The sequence below is a fragment of the Ranitomeya variabilis genome, chromosome 4, assembly GCF_051348905.1.
Source record: "Ranitomeya variabilis isolate aRanVar5 chromosome 4, aRanVar5.hap1, whole genome shotgun sequence".
NCBI classification, from domain to species: Eukaryota; Metazoa; Chordata; class Amphibia; order Anura; family Dendrobatidae; genus Ranitomeya; species Ranitomeya variabilis.
In genome coordinates, this window is record NC_135235.1 from 126,070,900 (window position 1) to 126,095,262 (window position 24,363).

The following is a 24,363-nucleotide window of genomic DNA, read 5'->3' on the forward strand; positions in this document are numbered from 1 at the left end:
GTTTTTTATCAGATGAATGAGACCGTTGTATAGCTTTCTGCCAGAAAGTCTGCAGCCTGGGAATTCACCCTAGAAGAGTCGTAATATAGTCATGTGCAGGTATGGACTGGGCCTGGCATTTGAAATCACACAGTCCCAGGCTGTCCTTGTCACCAAGCACCAGATGGGATATATTACTAATATTACCCTGCGTGGAGGAAAGCAAGATTTACTTCAAGACCAATATTTCTAATAATACTGGTGGCCTGCTGGGGTAAGTGATGGAGTCAGCGACTTTGTGCTCCATCACAACTCTTAACGGTATGGGTGTCTAGAGAAGACAGATTCTGCTAACAACGTAGTAGACAAGGCAGCCCATGACCAGATAGGACCTTCTGGCATTTGCCAGATGGCCAGTCCGGCCCTGGTCATGTGCATAGGGCCTCATCCACAAAATGACTGCGTAAATAAAGTCAGTCATAGACTCACTCAACTGGTCATCTATCTTGGATGTTGGACCTTTTTAGCCGATTTTCACTGGAAGCAGCAGTATCATGTTATTGACCGTGCGGAATGACTTGATTTTTGAAGTTAGCTTTTCTGCGCTTCTGTATGTGTGTCTTGTGTTTGTATTCTATTTGTTTGATTGGTTGCTTGATTTTCTGCTCTCTGCTGGGACTGGCTCCTCCACTCTTTTGCCTCACTAACGTGGTTTACCGTTGTCTGTTTTTTTGTTTTTTTTTAATATTATTACCATGCTCCCTTTTTCTTTCTTTTATCTGCTTCTTTCTGTCTTTTTCTTACTTTATTCCCTCCTCTTGGTCTGTCTAGAAAAGGAAGTCAAGCTCCAGTGTGCATTTAATGGTGAGCACCTCTCCTCGGCTGCCATGCATCACTGTATTGCTCACCACTTCATCTTTATTCCATGCATGTCACGTTCATCGCCATTTATTGCATGCTTTTGCAGCCACCATGCTGCACTTCGGATTTCAATTTTACAAGAATCTGGTCCAGCCCTTGCTTGGCAGTTAGTAGTACTCCTTGTCCATTTCATTCTACACCGTAGGAAAATAAACTGTAGACCTCAGATACCAATGTACTGATCATGGATTAGTGTGGTGGCAAAGGACGTCACGCCAGCTACAGAGCAAACTGTGCCTAAACCAGACCTCTGTGATTAGGAAACTACTTAAGAAGAATACAATGAAATACATTACTTTCAATTGAAAGGGTTTTTTAGAATTACTACATTTTCCTTTGTGAGACAGATAAGTTTAAGAAAAAAAAAAGTTATTTGTTCTGTAATGTAGTTCCTCACTCTGTACATAGTCATTGCTTTCACACTACAAACTAGGTATTTTATTAAAGGGGTTGTCCAAGCTTAAGCCCCGTCACACATAGCGAGATCGCTGCTGAGTCACAAGTTTTGTGACGCAACAGCGACCTCAGTAGCGATCTCGCTATGTGTGACACGTACCAGCGACCCGGCCCCTGCTGCGAGATCGCTGGTCGTGTCGGAATGGCCTGGACCTTTTTTTGGTCGTTGAGGTCCCGCTGACATCGCTGAATCGGTGTGTGTGACACGGATACAGCGATGTCTTCACTGGTAACCAGGGTAAACATCGGGTTACTAAGCGCAGGGCCGCGCTTAGTAACCCGATGTTTACCCTGGTTACCAGCGTAAATGTAAAAAAAACCAAACAGTACATACTCACCATCTGATGTCCGTCAGGTCCCTTGCCATCTGCTTCCTGCTCTGACTGAGTGCCGCCGTACAGTGAGAGCACAGCACAGCAGTGACGTCACCGCTGCGCTCTGCTCTCACTGTACGGCGGCACTCAGTCAGAGCAGGAAGCAGACGGCAAGGGACCTGACGGACATCAGATGGTGAGTATGTACTGTTTGTTTTTTTTGGTAACCAGGGTAAACATCGGGTTACTAAGCGCGGCCCTGCGCTTAGTAACCCGATGTTTACCCTGGTTACCCGCGTGCTGCAGGGGGACTTCGGCATCGTTGAAGACAGTTTCAACGATGCCGAAGTCTTTCTCCTGATCGTTGGTCGCTGGAGAGAGCTGTCTGTGTGACAGCTCCCCAGCGACCACACAGCGACTTACCAACGATCACGGCCAGGTCGTATCGCTGGTCGTGATCGTTGGTAAATCGCTATGTGTGACGGGGCCTTTAGGCCGAAAATCTGTAGTCACTGTGTGTGACTGCAGACTCCTAAATTGTGACTGCTCATTCTGCCTGACTCCTCAGTATTGCTGGTGGTGATGACCAGTATGGGCTTTACATACTTGCAGTTACCTGCCAACTAGACATGCCTGACTAATTCACTTGTGTTGGGAGAAGCTGAACATGTGTAGTTGGCATGTAACTGCAAGTATGCAAATGGCATACATGCGGTCATGTGACTGCCCACTCCAACGATACTGGGGAATCAGGACTGTGTGTGTACCACATGATGTCACAATCTATCACCCTGCAGTCTCATAAAGTGACTGCAGATTTTTGTCCCAAACTTGGACAACCCCTTTTAATAGATGTATTTACTGTAAGTCCTGATGAGACTGGTGTGCTTACTTTTAAAATGCTTGTCGAAATGGATATATAATCCTTTTTAGAGCACACCGCCAAAATTGAGCTTTAATATCAGGTAGGAAAACTTTTGAATACAGCCTTGTTGTGACATGTATGTTCAGTGAGTACGATTTTTCCATCTGGTTTGAGATAGCTATTGATATTTGCAATTTGTGTAATTTCCATTAGGGAGCTTACTGCAGAATGTCTGCACATCAGCAGTGACACGGCTTTCAGTTAGAGCCCTGTCTCCCTCTAGTGGTGGATGCAGGTAGTCAGCATGCTGGGTTTTACATCTTTATTTGTGCAAGCATTAATGTATTTGGAGCTAAGAACAACGTAGTGTTCAATGTGGAAGGGGGATTTCTGCTCCTTATTCTAAAATAAAAGCATGTAGCAAGCACTAAAGATTAAATAAGCATACTAGCCTTAGCGATCCCCACCCATCATCTTCTGACTGCCTTGGTCCCAGGACAATCTCCAGGATACCAGGCCGGTACAGGCCGGAAGCCCCTGCTGCTAATTACGGGCCACAGCAGAAATCCACACTTCATTTCCGCCAGTAAGTGGCTGCAGTGGTCTCAAAACTGCACAAGCAGAAGTGAATGTACAGCTCCTGTGAATGTTAATTACTCTGTAGGGTAGCTAGCGCATATTAACTATCTCTTGTTTCAAAACAGCATTTATAACATGATAAACGTATAGTTCAGTTTATTTTTATATTTTTTTCAGGTATATTTAAATCAATAGAATATGACTTTTCAAATTGTCACTTAAATATAGTTATTAAATATTATAGTTCTGAATAAATAATATATGGGAAAATATATATAATTATATATAATTATGGAAAGCGTTATTTTCTACATGTGCAGCCTTTAGTAACAGTGTCTGTAGCAGCAAAGCATTAAAGGTTTACCTCCAAAATCACAAGTTATCTCATATCCATAGGGCAGGGGATAACTGGCTGATGGGGGGTTCTAACTGCAGGGACCCCCAACAATCCTAAGAGCCAGGCTCAAGGTGTGCATTCCTGGCCTTTGCTACATTCATGGTCTATGGCAATGATGTGCATGTCTTTCTCTGACAGTCCCATGGAGAATGAATGGAGCAGAGGCCAAGAATGGGAACTTCTTCTCCGTCCAGGACAGGGCTGCAGAGCCTAATACTAGGGATTGCTAGAGCAAGCTGCACACAATCCTGTGGAACCTGTGATTTTTAGAATAAACCTTTAAGGTACCGTGGGTGTTAACCATTTTGGATCTTTCAGTGTAAGATTTAAAGGGAACCTGTCAGCAGGATTTAATTCCGCAAACTCTTTATATGTGCGTATAGCTCTATCAGAAACAAGTCCATCAATACCTTTATATGGTCGGTCTCTCCCTCCATTGCTGAGAAATGAACATTTGAATTGATATAAATATGAGGCTGTAGATCTGAAGCCTCCGTCACTCCAGCTCTATTCCCCACCCAGTGCCGCTGCCTCCTGCTTGATTGACGGCTCCTTTACCTGAAGTCACACAGCATAGAGGCTGTCGTTCAAGCAGTGCTGGGAGATGAATAGAGTTGGAGTGACAGAGGCTTCCGATCTACAATAGCTCTTTAGCCTCATTTGCATATTAATACAAACAATCTTTGAAAGAGCTAAAAGCACATATAGTTTCCGGTGTGAAATCATGCCTACAGCAAAAAAAAAGAAGTGTGTGTGTATATATATGTATATGTGTGTATTGGTGACAAAAATAAAAACAGAGCAGAGTAACAGTGTGTGAGAGCCAGTGCTTGTATAGATATGTATTGATATATACAGTACTGTACAAAGGTTTTATACAGGCGTGGAAAACACGTTGCAAAATAAGTGCTTTAATATATCGAAATGCTAATAGTATATTTTCAGCAATTAACAAAATGCAAAGTAAGGGAAATCTAAATCAAATCAGTATTTGGTGTGACCATTCTTTGTCTTCAAAACCGCATCAGTTCTTCTAGGTACACGAGCACACAGTTTGTAAAGGAAGCTGCAGGGAGGCCGTTCCAAACATCTTGGAGAACGAACCACAGATCTTCTGTAACTATAGACATGAGCAAATCCTCCTGTCTCTTCATGTAATCTCACACAGACTCGATATTGCTATGTCCTTTAAACATAGTCCTGTGAGAAATTCCGTGAGATCAATAATTAGTATGTGTTGCTACATGATAGAAAGTGACACTTTGCTAACGGATATTTCTATAAGACTGATTGCTAGCTGGAGTAGGAGCCTGTGGGATATATTGGTAAAAGGCAGGTTCACACATAAGACCGACTTATTAATAACATTTTTTTTATTGTAGCACATTTTAAATGTAGATGCTGTAACTACTGTGATTCTATGTATTGGAAGAATCACTTTAATTTGAGGGAGAGGGTTACTACCATGCGGTTAATCAGTTTTTACTTGCCAGAGTAAAATACATAGTGTACAGTATGTGATTATATGTGACTGCGGTAAATTTTATAATGGCAAACCTATCCGTCACTTGCAAAAATGTATTAGTGAGCACATACAGCTCTGGCAAAAATTAAGAGACCACCACATCAAAATCCTGTCGTGGGCAGCCCAATCTCCAGACCTGAACCCCATTGAAAACCTCTGGAATGTAATCAAGAGGATGATGGATAGTCACAAGCCCTCAAACAAAGAAGAACTGCTTACATTTTTGCGCCAGAAGCAGTGTGAAAGCTGTTATTAAAAATCATGGTTATTCCACAAAATATTGATTTCTGAACTCTTCCTGAGTTAAAACATTAGCATTGTTGTTTCTAAATGATTATGAACTTGTTTTCTTTGCATTATTTGAGGTCTGAATGCACTGTTTTTTTTTTTTAATTATTATTTTAACTTTCTCCTTTTCAGAAGAAAAAAATACAAAATTTATTGCTTGTAAATTTGGAGACATGTTGTCAAGTTTATAGAATAAAAGAACAATTTACGTTTTATTAAAAAATATACCTATAAAGAGAAAAATCAGACAAACTGAACATTTTGCAGTGGACTGTTAATTTTTGCCAGAGCTGTACACTCACTGCAGTCTGGAAAAGGTTCAATGAGACTCATCAGCCATATGAGCGAGGCTCTTGGCGGGGGAACCCAAGCCACATGCTTTTTGAACAAAGAAGGTGGCGATTAGACACGATAAGCTATTTATAAGGGAAATATATTTCATTCAAATGACTGATGCTTTGGGACCCGTAGGATTAAGTGAGTGTAGTGGTCTGAGCCCATTTCTGCTTAGCAGTGTATGTTAGTGTCTCCTGTTTTTATTATCTTATGTGTTTTGTATATATTTTCATGTTTGATTAGTAATACATTTAGATAATGTAGGGAAGTGCTAGTGGTGATGTGGGAGTTGGAAGAAACCTGTAGACACACGAAACAGCTGTTGCTCTTTTCACTGATGTCTCTCTGCAACCCTGTGACCGAAATAAAGTTAATTTTACTGAAATTTCCAGTAGTGAGTGCCGCTCCTCTTGCTTTTCTCTGAAATTTCACACTCGATATTGAGATCAGGGCTCTGTGGGGGCTGTATCCGCACTTCTTGGACTTGTGTTCTTATTTACTATGAAGGTAGGCACATGACGCTGGCTATATGTTTGAGGTCGTTATCCTGCTGCCGAATAAATTTGACCCTATCGGACATCTCCTTTATTTTATTGCATGTGGAGCTTCTCAGCATTAAGGGCACCATTAATCCTGATCATATCCTCCGCTCCATTTGTCGAAATGAAGCTCCAAACCTGCAAGTACCCTCCACCATGCTTCACAGTTGACTGCAGAGACAGTCATTATTGTACCGCTCTCCATCCCTGCAGCAAACACACTGCCTTTTGTTACAGCCAAATTTTTCAAATTGTGACTTGTCAGTCCAGGACACATGCTGCAATTTTCTTCACCACGGTTGCTAGGGTTTTGTGCATACATGAGTCACTTGGCCTTGTTCCCATGTCAAAGGTTTGGATTTTGACCACAATTCTTCAGTAAAGACCACTTCTGACCAGTCTTAGTAAATTAGTCTTAGTAGTGTATCTGGGTTCCACTGGTTGCTACCAGTTCTAAGCTAATTCCCTTTGAAAAATTGGAAAATGTCCAGACATGGAATTAAGCACAATGGGTGTGTTGTCCCTCTGCTAGTCTGTTTCTTTGACCAACCACTGTGTCTACAGTCCTCAACAATGCCCATTTATTGATGTCCTTAATACTTAGAAATACCTTCTGATAATTGTCCATAATGCAATACCATCAGGGAGTACTCTGAAAGGCTCCAATTTTTTTCTGCAGCAGCACAACAACTGCAAACATACAGCCAATGTCATTAAGAACTGGAAGTGAAGATATGGCCTCACAGAGCCCTGATCTCAACATCTTCGAGACTGTTTGTCATGAAGAGACAAAGATTTGCACAATCCTACATTCACAAATGATCTGTGGTTAGTTCTTCACCTGGAACAACTTCTCTGCCGAGTTCCTTCAATAAGTGTTCTTGTGTATCCAGAAGAATTGATGTCGCTTTGAAGGCAAAGGGTGGTAGCCCAAAATGTTGACTTGATTTAGATTTCTCTTTTGTTCACTTATATTTTTGTAAATGATAAAAATAAACCTGATATTTTATTTTCGAAGCCATTCTTTGCAGCATTTTTTTCCACACCTGCCTTAAACTTTTGCACAGTATTTTCTGAATCATTTTTAGATGAATAATAGAGACATATCTGTTAGTGTTGTCGATGGCAGCAAACCCTTTTGCAGGCCATTCATTGTTAATAACAAATGTGCATTACTGCAGAAAATGCTATTATTGTGTCAGACTCCCAGCCATCACTTGCAAAGACCTGTAAATTATAACTGCCATGACAGATGGAAATCACAGTGCTTTATCATGTAAAAGATACCGTCATTGGGACAAGCTCCAAATTACAGACCAGAATACAATACTCCTCACTCACATCAGACATGCAGGTGAGGGCTGGGCCGGGGCATGAGCGTTGTAGCTTAATAACTATTTGATACAGTCTGCTGAATGTACGTGTCAGTATATCAATTTATCTGCTTGGCTAAAACCAGAGAAGGATATTTCCCATTGGTGGCTTACATTCCACAGATAATCATATTTACAAATTGCTATGATACACTTTTATTGGGTAAATGAACATATATTAAGATGATCCATTTACATAAGGGCTGGTACAGTTGGAAAATTTGCAAAAAATAAAATAAACCCCAGAGGAACCACGAGATGTGAGCCTAAGCCTGTATGAACACTTTTGGAGACTGTTTAGTAGGTTCAATTCTGCCTTCTAAATCACACTAGATATTGTTACAAAAGGTGCCTATCCCTGAGACACGTTGTGGCGGTTTTTCTTAGTTTTTCTTAGGCAGTCTTTTTATGACAAGATAAATTCGACAAGTATATTGCCTTCTGTAGTAAATTTGTCCTTACCAAACCTATGCCTGGAGGCCTTACACCTAGATTTGGTCAACATGATGGACAAGCGTGCTTGTGTTTTCAGTGGGGTGGAAGGAATTAATTGCTGCAAAACTTCTCTAGCTGGCTTATTGCCCTCAAAAATGAAAGGTCGGACATGTTGAAATCCGACAAACCTAAGTGCTTCATTCCTCAACATGTCATTGAGAAAAAGTGGGGTACCCACAAATTCATAAGACAGTCAGGAAGTCCTGCATTTATCCTATTCATAACTGGTGTACATGGGCAGCTGACAGGATTACTTAATGTTTGATTCATCAAGATCACTCCCTTATCCAGCTTTATTGTTCCTTAATGCTGCTATTCCTAGGTTTAAATTGATTTTGATTTCCGTACTTTTAGCCCATTAAAATTTCTGACTGCTCTAGAATGGAGACTTGTAAGCAGTTAAAACATACTTGTTGCATAAGGTAGAAATAGAAATGTTACTTTGCATTTGCAAGAGTCCAAGGGGTGTTCCCGAAGTGTGAAGTGTCTTGGGCCCCCTGAAGTGACTGTTTCCCCAATCTCTCTTCCTATTCCAGCGCCTCTAGTTGTGCGTCGGAGAGGCCTGTACAGCTGTCACTCACAGCTCTCACGCAGAGCGGAGGGATTGGCGAGCATGTAGTCCAGAGAGGCCAGTTCACTTGAACACTGCACTTTTGTTATTGTTGTCTCTTTTTAAAGAAGCACTCATATCAAAGTTTTTATCCTCATAAAGAAGTTGTCCGCTACTTGGACAACTCCTTCTCATACCCCATGCTTGGCTCTGATAAAAAAAAAAAAAAGAGCTTATACTCGCCTCCTGTGCTGGCGCCGTTCCTGCAGTGTCTGCACTCGCGGTCCCGGGGCTCCTGTGCCGTTGTTGTGACACGTGAGCCTGATGCCCAATCAGCTCTGGGGTCACAGTCCCCGCCTTATGTCAAGTTGAACATGAAGAGGAAGTCAAAGATCAGTTGCAGCCCGGACTTCCTCTTTATATTCATTTGTCCGAAGGCTGGGACAGTAACGCCAGCACTGATTGGGCGCCGAGAGCACGTGTCACAAGAGCCTCGCGGAGAGCGAGTGCCATCACTGTGGGAACGGTGCTGGCACAGTAGGTGAGTAATAGCTTTATTTTATCAGGGGTATGAGAAGGGGTTGTCCTAGTAGTGGACATCCCCTTTAATATATTGCAGTCATCATTTTATATGTACTTACAATTGCTCATGTTGTCCTTCTACCCAAATAATTCTTCTTTGTTTCCATTAGGTCTATGACATCACGTGATTAAAAACAAACTAGCTGAACCCTTCTAAGTTCTATGTAGAAAAAGGAAGTCTTTCTTCCCTGCATGAGTCATTATTAGAACTACAATCCTACATCACTGCAACGTCACTGGTAGCACCGCAGTATACATTGCTATATGATATCATGATTGCAATATATTAAGAGGATAAAAACTGATGGGAGTGTTCCTTTAATGGGATATCATAGTTAACATTTCAAGGTGTTGAAGGATTCCTAGGAAAAGCTTGTACCTGTAGCAGTTTGGACTATAATTGTAAAGTGTGGTCTGCCAGGGGGTGATTGATCCATTATGAACATATGTATATAAAATTTAGGAAATTACCATAGCTCCTTCCTATTTACTGATTTTGTTAATAACTCAAAATTTACAAAGCAAAATAGAACCTGCAAGTAAATGGGGTTATGATGTTAGTGTTTCGATATAGCAGTTGCATCTGCAATTCAGTGCCTGAGAGACCCAGAGAGCCCATTTGGCACATATCAACACATCAGTGGCATAATGTTGGGGTTTGCCCTTTTAAACATTTTGCATTGTGGCTTAGAAACTTCAAAATAACGCTTTGAATAAAATTATATGAAACAGGTCTGTTGGGTTTAACATGAGAACCAACTTAGTAAAGCTGTGCTAGGAAATTTACTATGCGGCTACTTATTCTGGATGTTTCCGTTTTAAAATGGTTTAAAGGGAATGTTTCCGTAGGATCAACCCTCCTAAACCATCTATATGGGCACGTAAGTCATAGAAAGCTGAATAAATGATACCTTGATACCTGAGCGCCAATGTCTCATTCCAGAGAAATTCATATTTTCTTAATATGTAAATGAGTTGTTAAGATCAATGGGCGTAACACTGATCTGCATGAAAATCTGCCTCCAGAGATTATTGTAAATGAAAGGGCGCTACCAGTGTGAGACATGCAACTAACACAGAACAGCAGAACTGAACTTTGTCTCCTTACAAACGCACTTGCAGCAGCTATCACATCTCTGATGTATTGCAACACTGGCTGCCTGTGAGATGGAAGCTGAGAGGAACCTGCTGATGTGATTATTGCAGTACTGTGTCAGTTATAATAGTAATTATTGACCCGATCCTAAAGAAGTGTGTGATGGAGAAACCTACAATTTCCTATTGGCAAAGTGAAAAATCTGAGGGACAACCTCGTACGGAGCTACCACCATGGTAGCATGATTCAGAATGCATTTGGCATAAAAGGTAACTCCCCCCTTTATTTATAATGATCCCTGGAGGCAGATGCTCATGCAGATCAATGTCTGGCCCATAGACCTTAACAGCTCATTTACATATGAGAAAAAAACATGGATTTCTCTTTAATAAGACATCAGATCGCAGATGATTATATCACGGTCTCATTTTATTCATCTTCCCATGACCTATATACCCATATAGACGACTTATGAGGGTTGATCCTACTCACAGATTCCCTTGAACTATAAAAATTAGCACATACATTTTCTTTAGGGAAGTCCTTTCAGAGGACCTGGCACCTGTACTGACATCTGTTTTAGTAAATAATTGTGTTCCCCATGGAATAAAAATTCAGATGAATCTTTTCTTGGTACTCTACATCGTCTACTGGATGCTGCAAATGAATGGTGTGTTTCTACACAGACTAAATAATCTTGTGATGTGCATGGAAGCCTACCAACTAAAGATTAGTATGTTCTGTTCGTTAAGCCGTTAGGTGAGCTGCCACTAGGTGAGCTGCCACTAGGTGAGCTGCCACTAGGTGAGCTGCCACTAGGTGAGCTGCCACTAGGTGAGCTGCCACTAGGTGAGCTGCCACTAGGTGAGCTGCCACTAGGTGAGCTGCCCGGCAGTGGCCTTCTCCCTGTGAAAACGTGCTTGAGCTGAGCTCTCCTGAGGGCAGGCATCTGGTGTATGGCCATCTAGACACTTCCCAATCAGTGCTGCTGACACACTGAAGGGAAATGGTAACAACCAGGAGTCAATTTATTTATACAGTTGCAGGAAAAATAACCGGAGCAACAAAACTCAGAGTTCTAGGAATTGTTTTATTTGCAGGGAATACATGTACTTATTAAATCAGGAGTGGTGACAGGTCCTCCATAAGGTCTATGGCCTGGTGAGGCTCCTGGTGGACTGGTTTGGCAAATACTGACCTAAATGATCCAAGAACTGGGAGCCCTACTTCTGTCCGTGATGTAGAGTTGCAAATCTCACTTTAACTTGCTATGAACTGTGGCTCAACAACATTTGGTGGGTAAAGGATGGCACCTCTCTGTGTACAGCAGCCCATTTTGGAAGACCTTCCAGCCTATCTTTCAGTAACCGTGCTGTCGACTAAGCATGACTTCCATATCACAGCCATACCAGTCTACAGTTTGCTGTCATGTTACCATTCTATGATGTTTGGCAAACATAAAGTACCGTAATTGACTTCTTAGCGTTCCGCATCATGTCACCCGTGTCTTCTGTGATGATTCCATTGTTCTACAGCGACTGTATTAGTAAGTGAATTGATCTTCATGGCTTGAAAACATTTCCAACTGTTATATGTCTCATTGCTCTTCATTTCCTTCGACAGCATTGTTAGAAGTTTCTTTATCATCTTTGGTTTCAGAGGAAACCAGTGTTTTCTCCAGTACATGTGTTCAAGGAGGAGGAAACAGAACTTTTTTTATTTACTTTATTTTCTGACAGCTTATACCAATTCACCCCATCAGCAGAACTAAACCATTTGTTTTTCTATCTCAGCCGCAGACCAACAACAAAAACAGCATAGTAAGCCCAGCAAAAGAAAACCCCCCATTGCAGACAACAATGGTATCTTCCCCGTCTACTACTATTTCTGGGGTCTCAGTGTCTGGGATGTGAGCAGTGGGAATGCTGCTTGTGCCGTGACATCCAAAACTCATGTTTTGCTTTATATTTTACTTCTGCTCTTGTTGTGTTTGTTTTGTTTGTGGAATACGGTTAGTTTTTTTTTTTTCTTTCTATAATCTGTTGAGAAGAGAATTAGCAGTGGCCTCCTGGTATCCCGATATAATTGGCAATTGTACATATGATCACCCAACCCCTGACCTTTTTACTGCCTGAAGTCCGTGCGCCATGACATAGTATTAGTGACTTAATTCAGCAGTGAATGGTTTAAGGATCCAGGTGGTCACCTGCATCTTATGTAGGAGTGGTAAGCAAAACACTAACATGAGACCTTCTGCATTGTCATGGCGTACTAAACTGGTACTGCATTTGCTACATAATGCCTTGAAATATATGATCACATATTTGTCACTTGTTAGTTGCATTCTGTATGTCTAATAGGAGATATAGAATAATTAGGTGATGACCTGTTGGGTAAATTATGTAAAGTACCAACTTCTCTAGAGTCCCCCCCAAGGCATTCCCCACACTTTAAACATGGCAGATCTCATGCCTTCATTGTTAAGGTGTGCATGCAGTCACCAGACTAGTACCATTGACCTCATCCATGCTCGCCACTGTGTGTCATTTCCATTACTGGTTATTGTGAAAACTGTTTACAACTAACTTTACCTTAAATGTTTGGTTGGGAAGCTTCACACTGATCTTAACATTTTCCATAGAAAGTGTATTTGTTTCACATGATTGGGGCAGAGATGGGCCACTTCAGGGGCCTCAGATGGCTATGGCTACCTAGTATTGTCCTCAGGTTCCCTCCAGTGACGGAACAAAATACATTCAGGGAAACCAATATTAATAATCAGTGTTCAATGGCCCATCACTTACCCATAGTTCATTGAGAATTAACCTTGAAAAACAGAGACAAAGGCCATGGGCGTTTCTAAACGTCATATCTCAAAATTTACTGCTCAATATATTGAAAATGATTGAAAAGTAAAATGTAACAATGCCTAAAAGCATAAATGTTGACACATGCCATAGACCTGCGGTGTGTCTGTAAATACCCGCACCAACCTTAGTGAATGCAGTATCATGGCCTTTGTTTCATTGTGGACGTGCACCATGGAATCTAGCACCAGGGAATCACCGCTCTGTGGAAGGTTTTAATACTGGTATTTAACAGTGCTTTTTTCATTAATATGGCTCACATCTTGGGTCCCAGTACTACTTAATCATTTTGTGTTTTGTTTATTACTACATTTACTTCTATATAAAAGATGTCATATTTAGAAGGGTCTACACTCTCTTGCTTGGGATGTACGTTGTTTTCCATCAGATTGAATACATGATGGATTTTTATAATGTCAGTCTTTGAGTTGTAATGAGATTTTCAGCACCAGAACTGTTTCTTTTATTTTCTTACTATTATCACACATTTTACTTGCTCAATTTTTCTTTTCTCACACCAATACATGTCTTCCACACACACGGGCACAGAGGTTTCTAGTATCCCCAAACTAACCTCAAAATAGTTTTCTTGGTCCTTCTTTGTGAAGTCTGTGTTTCATGTATACAATACCGGTTTTCATAGTCTTTCTATATTCTGTGTTACCTGTTTATCCTTAACCGTTTCTTGTTGTTCCTGATTTGTTATTTGTACTTCTTTTCAGGAACCTCAAACAACTGTTGTCCATAATGCAACAGACGGAATAAAAGTAAGAAACCCATTCCCTTACTGGTACCTTCTTTGTTTTTTTTTTGTTTTAATCATTGTAACAATTTTAAATGCAGCCATCCTTGTTTCCCACCTATGCCTATGAGTGGTGAACATCATGGTTCCTTTTATGTTCACGGAGTTCACTTTCATGAACGTTGTTTGTATGATATGTTTTATGGTGAGGGGCAGCACGGTGGCGCAGTGGATAGCACAGCAGCCTTGCAGCGCTGGAGTCCTGGGTTCAAGCCCCACTAAGGACAACATCTGCAAAGAGTTTGCATGTTCTCTCCGTGTTTGCGTGGGTTTCCTCCGGGTACTCCGGTTTCCTCCCACATTCCAAAGACATACTGATAGGGAATTTAGATTGTGAGCCCCAACGGGGACAGCAATGATAATGTGTGCAGACTGTAAAGCGCTGCGGAATATGTTAGCGCTATATAAAAATAAAGATTATTTATTATGGTGATCATCCAAAATAGATTACATCAGTAGCGTTCTATTCGTTACCTCTGTTCTGCAGAAACTGAAGTTTAATTAAATGTGCTAATTAGGGTGCTCTGGGTACCCTTGGCACCATTCCCCCCACTGGTTTTCCAATACCATGCCTTCCTCACTGGTGATTGACAGCGCTAGCTTGCCAGCGGAGAGCATTACATTCAGAGAAAACTTGGGCAAGCCTGCACAACCAATGGTAAGGGAGGGGTGGAACATGCAAAGCCAGTGGAAGGAAGGATGCACTAAACCTCTTGGCTAAACCAAGGGTGCACTGACCCAACTAATTAGCATATTTAAATACAATTCTGCTTCTGCAGAATGGAGGCAGAGATTAGAGCACTAAAGGTGCAATTCCTATAAATGCCTGCATGTGTTGTGGGTGTCAAACATCCGCCACATCCGCGGGGACGCAAACATATTTTTTGATCACGCCAAAGACACTGTTAGCACACGAGCCTGCTCGGATAACGCCTTATCTGAGCATGTTTGCTCATCACTATTTATTATCGTATGTGAAATCTTATACTTCACTTTTTCTAGGGATCAACTGAAAGCTGTAACACCACGACTGAAGATGAAGACCTAAAAGGTAAAGTTCATGATTATGCATGGATTGTTTAAGAACTGCCATTGGTTGCTACTTTAAAGTGTAAATTGTTATTTTAACTTTTATTTCATAAATCAATACTATGCATGAAAATAAAACACTTTGTATTATAGCTTGGCAGAGAAATCTGCTTCGTTCTCCTGCAGGGTTGATCAGTCATTCATTATTCTCAGTTCCCGGGTAAAATCTGTATTCAGTGAAGACAGATTGTTACATTACTGAAATAGAAGATGGCAGTTACTGCTGTTAAGATTCTACGTAGAGGGGAAAAGGTGAGGGAGGAGGACGATCTAAAGGCAGAGCTCCTTCCTCTCTCCCTTCTACAGAGAAGTAGCAACTGCCATCTCCTGTCTCCGTAATGGGAAACTCTGTACTCACCGACGTCAGATTTTACCTGTTGCTTGAGAAATTTGAGAATGAAAGATCAGTCCTGGTAGAGAAAAAAGCAGATTTCGCCGATGAAATATATGATAAAAGTTGCTTATTTTCAAGTGTACTATTGATTTATAAAATTAAGATGAGGGTTACACGTAAATTGCTACAGCTTCTGTTTGTGCAGCAAAATATATTTACTTGTATTTCCTCCAAAAATACCCATTTCAGTACCACTGTATAATTTATAGGGAACCTGTCACCCCCAAAATCGATGGTGAGGTAAGCTCACCGTCATCAGGGGCTTATCTAGAGCATTCTGTAATGCTGTAGATAAGCCACCGATGTTACCTGAAAGAGGAGAAAAAGACATTATACTCACCCAGGGGCGGTCCCGCTCCGATGGGACGTCTCAGGTTCAGTACAGCACCTCCCATCTTCATTCCATGATGTCCTCTTCTGGTCTTCACGGTGTGGCTCCGGCGCAGGCGTACTTTGTCTGCCCTGTTGAGGGCAGAGCAAAGTACTGCAGTGCGCAGGCGCCGGAAAGGTCAGAGAGGCCCGGCGCCTGCGCACTGCAGTACTTTGCTCTGCCCTCAACAGGGCAGACAAAGTACGCCTGCACCGGAGCAGCGGCATGGAGACCAGAAGAGGACATCATGGAATGAAGATAGGAGGCGCCGGAGCAGACCTGGGACACCCATTTGACCGGACCACAGCGGGACCGCCCCTGGGTGAGTATAATCTAACGTCTTTTTCTCCTCTTTCAGGTAACATCGGGGGCTTATCTACAGCATTACAGAATGCTGTAGATAAGCCCCTGATGACGGTGAGCTTACCTCACCATCGATTTTGGGGGTGACCGGTTCCCTTCAATGAAAATCTAAATAATTGGAACCCTATTTATACTATATACGGATGTGAGTTGACTTAACTGTATTTTTTGTTCCTGTGAATTCAGATGAAACCATTGTATGCCCATATGTTGGTTTTCTTAGATTAATACTTATTCCAACTAGTCGCTTTTACACGAGATGTAAAAAAAACACTTACAGTTCAATATCATTAGTTCCTCATTGCTTTCAATCCTGATAAAACTGCGGCATTGCTGTGACTCATAAACAACTTTATTTTTTTTTTTATTTTAATAAATATTAAGGATAATATTAAACGGTAGGATAAAGTATACTCGCCTTACCTGGGTCTTTTCTTCCAACACGGTCTGGTTCTCCCTCTTGTATGTGACTGGCTGCAGCGCTCTTCTTCCAGCTAAAAGAGGACATTGGGACCCGCTCTGTACTCTGTTCAGTGCATACAAACATGTGACCACTGCGGCCAGACACATCCGCTATAGTGGTGGAACAATGATCCCCACTTAATTTCCACAAAACCAGAACATCTAGCGCAAGAAATATATAGAAGGCACAACCTTATCTCCAACTATTCTAATCGGCTGGAATAGTAACTTGATGCATGAAAACTGTTCTGAGCTTGCTAGGTACCTGCTTTTAGTTTCAAACCTGCTCTATAAAAACTTGCAGTCTAGAAAATTATTTTTTATATATATATATATATATATATATATATATATATATATATATATATATATATATATATATATATATATATATATATATATATATATATATATATATATATATGTATAATTTATTTATGGGGGGGCATGAGGACCACTGTTTTTGTAGCAACACTGAACGTGCAGAAGTACAGAATTTGAATATAAAATCACAGACTGTCAGATAATAAACCTGCTGAGCTGTCATTTATGTTGCCAGTCGGATCGCATCTTTGTATGATCATTTATTTCCACCAAAAGTGTCCACTTTGCTTGTGTTATTCAGATCTTGCTAACTGGGTAGAACTAGCCTAGATCATAGTAGCTGGATGTGTTGCATCTCATAAATGATGCAGTGAAGTGCTGAGACAACATGTACTTTACGAAGATCGAGCAGGGAGAGGAGACATCAATCTTTTACGCTACAAGACAATGCTTACTTATTTATAATGCTAAACGGGAAAATAACATTGGCTAACAGTGAAGCAGCGGCTTCAGTAGGAATCTTCTCCAAGAAATTAGCACGTTAAGAATCAACCATTGATTTTGATGTTCTGTGGAACAACGGCACTCCTTAACATGGTGCCCCTTACAAATACTATTGCATCCTGGCATGATGGAGAGTCAGGGATGCGGTCCACAACACTACATTTATAATGAACATAATGTGGCCTTTAGGTCACAAAGAACAAACCTGATCTACATGAGAAAACTGATCCCTGGGCGTGCTTTTCAGAGGTTATGAGTGGCAAAGCTGCATTTGAAGGAAAAGTAGGCAAAGCGATAAAATTGGGTAAAGTGTTGAAGGTATACAGAAATTAAAGCAGAGCCAGGGAAATGTATTGGATGCATGTTGTGCCCGGTAACATCTAATGAAGCTTATGAGTAAAAGGATCTGGTACTGTTTATGTAAATAGGGTTTTTTACATGGTAATGCAGTGTAAGGAGCCTCAGGCTGGCCATATACATTAGATGGCTGTCGGCCAAACCATACCTCAGCTGATCGTTGGGCCGATAGCTGACACTCCCATACACAAGGAGGGAAGGTGAGCTGTGACATTACTTATCGTACTTGGTGGATTTTGTGTTATCAGCTGTGTAGAGCGATGGTAATCCTGCCTTAGCTGATAATGAGCTTGCTGGAAACTCTTCCTGAAAGGACACGAAGTATGGTTCTAAAAAAGCTTCAGTGGCTGGTGTGAAATTGTAAGGCTTATGGGGGTTTTTTTGTTTTGTTTTTAGCTTTGTTTGTTTGTTTTTTAATGCAGATTATGATTTGAAAAAAAAAAGACATTTGACAACAATGTTTAAAAATACTTATTCAAATTGTCTCTTCATAGAGGAAGATGACTCGAACTGATGTACCAACTATTGGAAGTAGCAATCCTAAAAGTCAATATATCGACCCTTTAACGAGCCTTGCTGCATGACTTGAGATAAAAGCCAAACCAGACACTATTAGCAAACACATGTTTCAGGGTATTTGGCGCTCTTCAGTGCAAAACAAGACATCTGCTTTGGCTGGATGAGTGGCCTCTGATGGGGATCTAAGGAGTAACGTATTTTATCCTTAGTCATGTGCAAGGCTCATTAAAGGGTCAATTTTTACTTTAGATGACACTAGAGTTCCTCTCTGAAGAGACAATTTGTATATTTAATTTTTCAGAGAAGCATTGAATGGCCTATAAAATTCCTCACACCGGCTTTTCACTCTCCAGAGAGATGTTGCCCCTTAGATTCCAGTCAGAGGCCTCTCATTCAGCCTAATGAAACTGAGAGGCAAACACGTGTCAGAAAAGAAATACCGGTAATATCTGGTTTGGCCTTTTTTCCATAGCAAGTGGCAAGGCTTGTTAAAAGGTCGATGTTGACTTTTAGGATTGCTACTTTCCATAAGTGAGACCAGGATTCAAGTCCTTTTCTTCATTAACAAGATAATTTACATATTTAATTTCACAGAGGAAATTTGTATGGCTTATAAGACTCCTCACACGTGCATGTCAAAAATATCATTCTCAACAAGTAGAGACATTACCCCTTAAATTACATGTATCACAAAAACAATAGGTTATTTTCTGATGATACATTTCTTTTAATAGCGATCTTTTTTACATTCTTGATTGCTAGGAATATATAGCATTTAAATGTTTTGTCAGGCAGCATGTCCCTCTCAGATTGCTTGACATGACTCAAACCTCAATTTTCTAAGGAAGCATTTATTAATCAGATTTTCTAAAAGAAATGTTGCTAGAAAGCTTTTAAACCGTACAAATATGAAAAAGATGCAGCATAACCCTTCTTGCCTACCTTTGCCCTAAGTGATTGTCTCCTATTATTTGTTGCATACCGGTCAGCATCTCTTTTCTGTCCTGGGGATGGCCCTTTCCTTCTCCAGGGATGGAGCCTAAGTGAGAGCAAAATGCAGACGCTGTCCTTGCAATCACAGTTTGGTCTCTGTGGGTCAGCCAGTAAGTCCTGAGTGGAGTGCTGTGTCCTATCCTATCTGCCCTTTGTCTAGTCCTGTTCACTGTCCACATAGCCATATCCTTATTCTGGAACCATGACAGATTACAGGACCATATACATTCTTATAATTATTGCATGTTTGTGAGATTCTGCCCTTATACATCTTGCCTCAGAGATCTGTAAAATTAACTTGGATAAAAAAATGACATTGGTTTTTATATTTTATTTTATTGCTATATTTTATGGCAGGTTGACGTGTAACTTCACCTTTTCTCTTTCCTCCATTTGGTTAATGTATATGTTTCTTTACAGCCACACAGTCATGTGAAGAGAAAGTCCTAGCCTGGGAAAGCCCAGGTCAAACTCTGGAAGTAGAGCCAGCTCAGGCTGAGCCTCTGCTCACTCCAGTTGTACCATTTTCACTTAGCAGTTCACTATGTAAGTTAGTCATTGGATGACTGTAGTTCCCCTAAAACGTTTGTCGGTAGTATTACTCACTTGTTACCAGTATGTGTTAATCATCGCTGTCGTCCTTCAGACTTACCTTCCCTACCTACAGTAGAATAGAGCCTACCTGACAGTAGAGGGCTGGTTATATTCCAGTGGGTTTATGGGTAATGGGGCACAACAGGCCCCTTTTTGGTATTCAATGAGAGTGGTGATTGTAACCGTTTGTTTGGTCACTTAAAGGGAACCGGTCACCCCCAAAATCGAAGGTGAGCTAAGCCCACCAGCATCAGGGGCTTATCTACAGCATTCTGGAATGCTGTAGATAAGCCCCAATGTATCCTGAAAGATGAGAAAAAGAGGTTATATTATACTCACCCAGGGGCTGTACCGGTCTGATGGGCGTCGCGGTCCGGTCCGGGGCCTCCCATCTTCTTACGATGACGTCCTCTTCTTGTCTTCACGCCGCAGCTCCGGCGCAGGCGTACTTTGTCTGTCCTGTTGAGGGTAGAGCAAAGTACTGCAGTGTGCAGGTGCCGGGCCTCTCTGACCTTTCCCAGCGCCTGCGCACTGCAGTACTTTGCTCTGCCCTTGAGGGCAGACAAAGTGCGCCGGAGCCACATCAACAAGACAAGAAGAGGACATCATTGTAAGAAGATGGGAGGCCCCGGAGCGGACTGCGACGCCCATCGGACCGGACCGCATCGGGACCGCCACTGGGTGAGTATAATCTAACCCCTTTTTCTCATCTTTCAGGATATATTGGGGGCTCATCTACAGCATTCCAGAATGCTGTAGATAATTCCCTGATTCTGGTGGGCTTAGCTCACCTTCGATTTTGGGGGTGACAGGTTTCCTTTAAGTAATCTCTTGTTTAGTCTATCAAGTATTGGAAGTATTAATTTTTTAATACAGGTAAGTTCTGCAGTTAGATATTAGTGATGAACAAACTTGCTTGGAATTCATCTTATCCGAGCATGCTCAGGTGTTATCCGAGCATCTGGGAGTGCTGGTATATTATGTCCGAGTCCCCGCGGGAGCATCTGTTAGGCTACGTTCACATTTGCGTTGTTGGGCGTTGCGTCGGCGATGCCACGCACAACGCATGCAAAACGCATGCAAAAACGCATTGTTTTGTGACGCATGCGTCCATTTTTGGCTTGATTTTGGACGCAAATAAAATGGAACATGCAGCGTCCTCTGCGCCCTGACGCTTGCGCCAAAAATGACGCATGCGTCACAAAACGCAAGACAACGCATGTCCATGCGCCCCCATGTTAAATATAGCGGCGCATGACGCATGCGTCGCCGAACCTGCGCCCGACGCAACGCAAATGTGAACGTAGCCTTAGTGCTGGTATATTATGTCTGAGTCCCCGCGGCTGCATGATTTGCGTCTGTTAGACAGCTGCAACGTGTGGGGATTGCGTAACAAATAGGCAATCCCCGCATGTAATGGGGCTGTCTGCCACAAATCATGCAGCTGCAGGGACTCGAACATAATATACCAGCACTCCCAGATGCTCGGATAACACCCCATCGATCGTGTTCATATAAGACGTTATTCAAGCATTTTCGCTCATCACTATTAAATATATAAAATAACCAGGCAGTGCTCAGACATCAGTAATTGTAACACATTCTCCTTGCCAGCCCTCCCCTGCTACCTAAACTGATCCGTGTATACCTGTAGTTGTAGTTAGTGACTACCTTTGTAGCCTTTATCTGAAACTTCATTAATGCCATCAGATGGTGTCGTACTAATCAATATAATTTATTAAATTAGCTCTAACAACTCGTAACTCCCCTTTTCCTTTTTATGACACTTTTTGAAGTTTTACAAGAAGACACAATATCACCTTTCTTAGTAGGTCTTGATTGAATGTATTATACATTACATGGTGTGTTACAATTTATATAATTTAGACATGCAAGAAGAGGTGTATTTATGGTCAAGGTTGTCTGTTATTTTGTGGTTTTGATTGCAGTGTCTCAAAGCCGTATCTGATCCCTGAGTCCGTCAATCTTACACCCTACACAACTTCATGGGGATACGTAATAATGTGTGCTTGTAATACATAAGAATATATTGAATATTTCTGGATTTGTCAAGACTATACATTTTATCTATAGAGTTGTTTGCAGTTGTGTTTCAGGCTATGTTCACATGTCCAGTAGTGATCAGTTAGAACGGATCCTGCAGCAATCCGTTGGCAAAAAAAACAAATTTTTAGTCTGTTTTTAAATAACTGATTCCTGCTGGATCAGTTGTTTTTTTTTTTACGTTGAAGTCTATGGAAAAGGGATCCGTTAATCAGCCATCCGTTGTTCTTTAATTTGTAACAGGTCCTTTTTTTTTGCTCTGTCTTCTTTATCCTCAGGCCTCTTTACCTTGCACTCTGGATTTACTATATAGATCCAGTAGCTCTCCGTTCCATATCCTTTATTAGTATCGACTTTTCAGATCCAACTGCTGTGGCTTCAAATTTGCAGAATGGTGACCAGTACTCAGTCTTTCATGTCTCCCCTACAGTGCGAAAGCAGGAGATAATCAAGATTACAGAACAACTGATTGAAGCTATCAATAATGGAGACTTTGACGCTTACACGTGAGTAAATCCTTTAATGTACTATGATTTTTATCTATCAATATCAATATTCTTCTGCAGCTCTACAAGCAATTAAGAAAAGCTTAATGTGGAGTTTACATCACATTTTGACATGACTCTTGTTCAGGAGGTCTGGGTCAGATACTACACTTAATTTCAGAAGTGAGCAGGGGGGTTCAGGTCTGAACACTGTACAGTCAAGTTTTTCCATTTCAATCTTGGGAAACGAACTTGGAAAAAAAAAAGCATAAACATTTTTTCAGAATTTAGCCATAAATAGTAGCGGGTTAGATAATTTGTTGTAATTATTTAGTTGATGATAATCGAGGACCATTAGCTCATCTACATCAGCCAGTCATCAATCACCCAAGTAATTGAGTAAAACTCTTGGCCATTGGGTGTGATTATTTTAATGCTAGTTGAAAAAATCCTCTATCGGTAGCTGTGTAAACAGGTGATGAGCCACTGATAACATGATATTCTGTTGGCATGTATTAACGATTGATCCATGTTGCCTGCCAGTGAACGACCATTGATCAGAGGCTATTTACTGGCCTGAATTGGCCCATAAAAAAAAAAAAAAAGCATAAGCCAAACCACTGAAATCAGCCCCAGACCATTACTTTCCCTATACTTACAGTTACCACTAAACAATGTGGTAAGAAGTGTTCTCAAAAAACAGTGTGACACGTCTCTCAAGAGAACACAGTCCAATTGCAGAGTATTTTTTAGCACTTTAGGCAAGAGTCTGCATTCTTAATGCTTGTTAAAGGGAAGCTGTCAGCAGGATTGTGCACAGTAACCTACAGACACTGTCAGGTCAGCATCGTTATACTGATTACAATGATACCTTGATTGATGAAATTCGTCTTGTGATTGTTTAATCTCTATTTTCAGTTTTGAGTTAATGATATGCTCGTGCTTCAGGGCGGCCTGTGGGGGTCTTCATGTGGTGCTCTAATTAGGTATTCATACTGAAGACTGCTGACAGGTCTCTGATCCCTCACTGACCGGCACCCTAGTTTACATAATGAATATTATATATACATACTAAAAAAAACCCTTCTGCAGGCAGTCGCTGGCCATGGCATCTGCGATGCAGCATAATTACATGTGTAATGTGCATATAATTATTATGGCTAAAGTTATCCTAATGTTTAAAAAAATAAAAATAAAATAAAATCCATTTGAAAATGACGCCCTCCACGCCTGCGATGTATATAGAGATGATCCAATAGCTGCTACTGCTCTGGCGGCACCATCTTGCTAGAGAAAAAAAAAAATTCCTCCTCCCAAGATGGCGCCGCTGGCGTATGCGCAGTAGCAGCTATCAGTGATTGCTGATAGCTGCTACTGCGCATGCTCAGTGGCGCCATCTTGTAGGTGGACATTTTTTTTTCTCTTCTCTAGCATGATGGTGCCGCTGGCACATGCGCAGTAGCAGCTATTGGATCACCTGTACATACACTGATAGCTGCTACTGCGCAGGCGTGGTGGGCGCCATTTTCAAATGGATTTTTTTTTTTTTTAAATAACAGGATAACCTCAACCATAATAATTATATGTACAGTACACATGCGATTATGCTGCAGCGCAGGTGCCACGGCCGGTGCCTGCCTGCAGATTTTTTTTTTTTCAATGTGTACATATAATACTAGATGGTGGCCCGATTCTAACGTATCGGGTATTCTGGAATATGTAGGTAGTATATAGCACAGGCCACGTACTATATTGCACAGTCACGTAGTATATAACAGAGCCACGTAGTATATAACAGAGCCACGTAGTATATAACAGCCACGTAGTATATAACAGAGCCACGTAGTATATAACACAGCCACGTAGTATATAACACAGCCA

The 24,363-nt window shown here is 41.3% G+C and overlaps 1 protein-coding gene across 24 annotated transcripts in view; it reads left to right on the forward strand.

Annotated features, from left to right (window-relative positions):
- The window catches only part of LOC143770030 (calcium/calmodulin-dependent protein kinase type II subunit gamma), a 283,897-nt gene that overhangs the window by 239,778 nt on the left and 19,756 nt on the right, over nucleotides 1-24,363 (forward strand). For 3 of the 24 annotated variants that reach the window (XM_077259214.1, XM_077259216.1, XM_077259219.1), the window contains 6 exons: nucleotides 811-843; nucleotides 12,089-12,157; nucleotides 13,885-13,929; nucleotides 14,967-15,015; nucleotides 19,760-19,885; nucleotides 22,428-22,503. In XM_077259214.1, the coding sequence (XP_077115329.1) occupies nucleotides 811-843; nucleotides 12,089-12,157; nucleotides 13,885-13,929; nucleotides 14,967-15,015; nucleotides 19,760-19,885; nucleotides 22,428-22,503 (398 nt within the window). The remainder of the gene's footprint in view (nucleotides 1-810; nucleotides 844-12,088; nucleotides 12,158-13,884; nucleotides 13,930-14,966; nucleotides 15,016-19,759; nucleotides 19,886-22,427; nucleotides 22,504-24,363) is intronic. The other 21 variants (XM_077259217.1, XM_077259221.1, XM_077259228.1 and 18 more) reach the window with 7 other exon arrangements.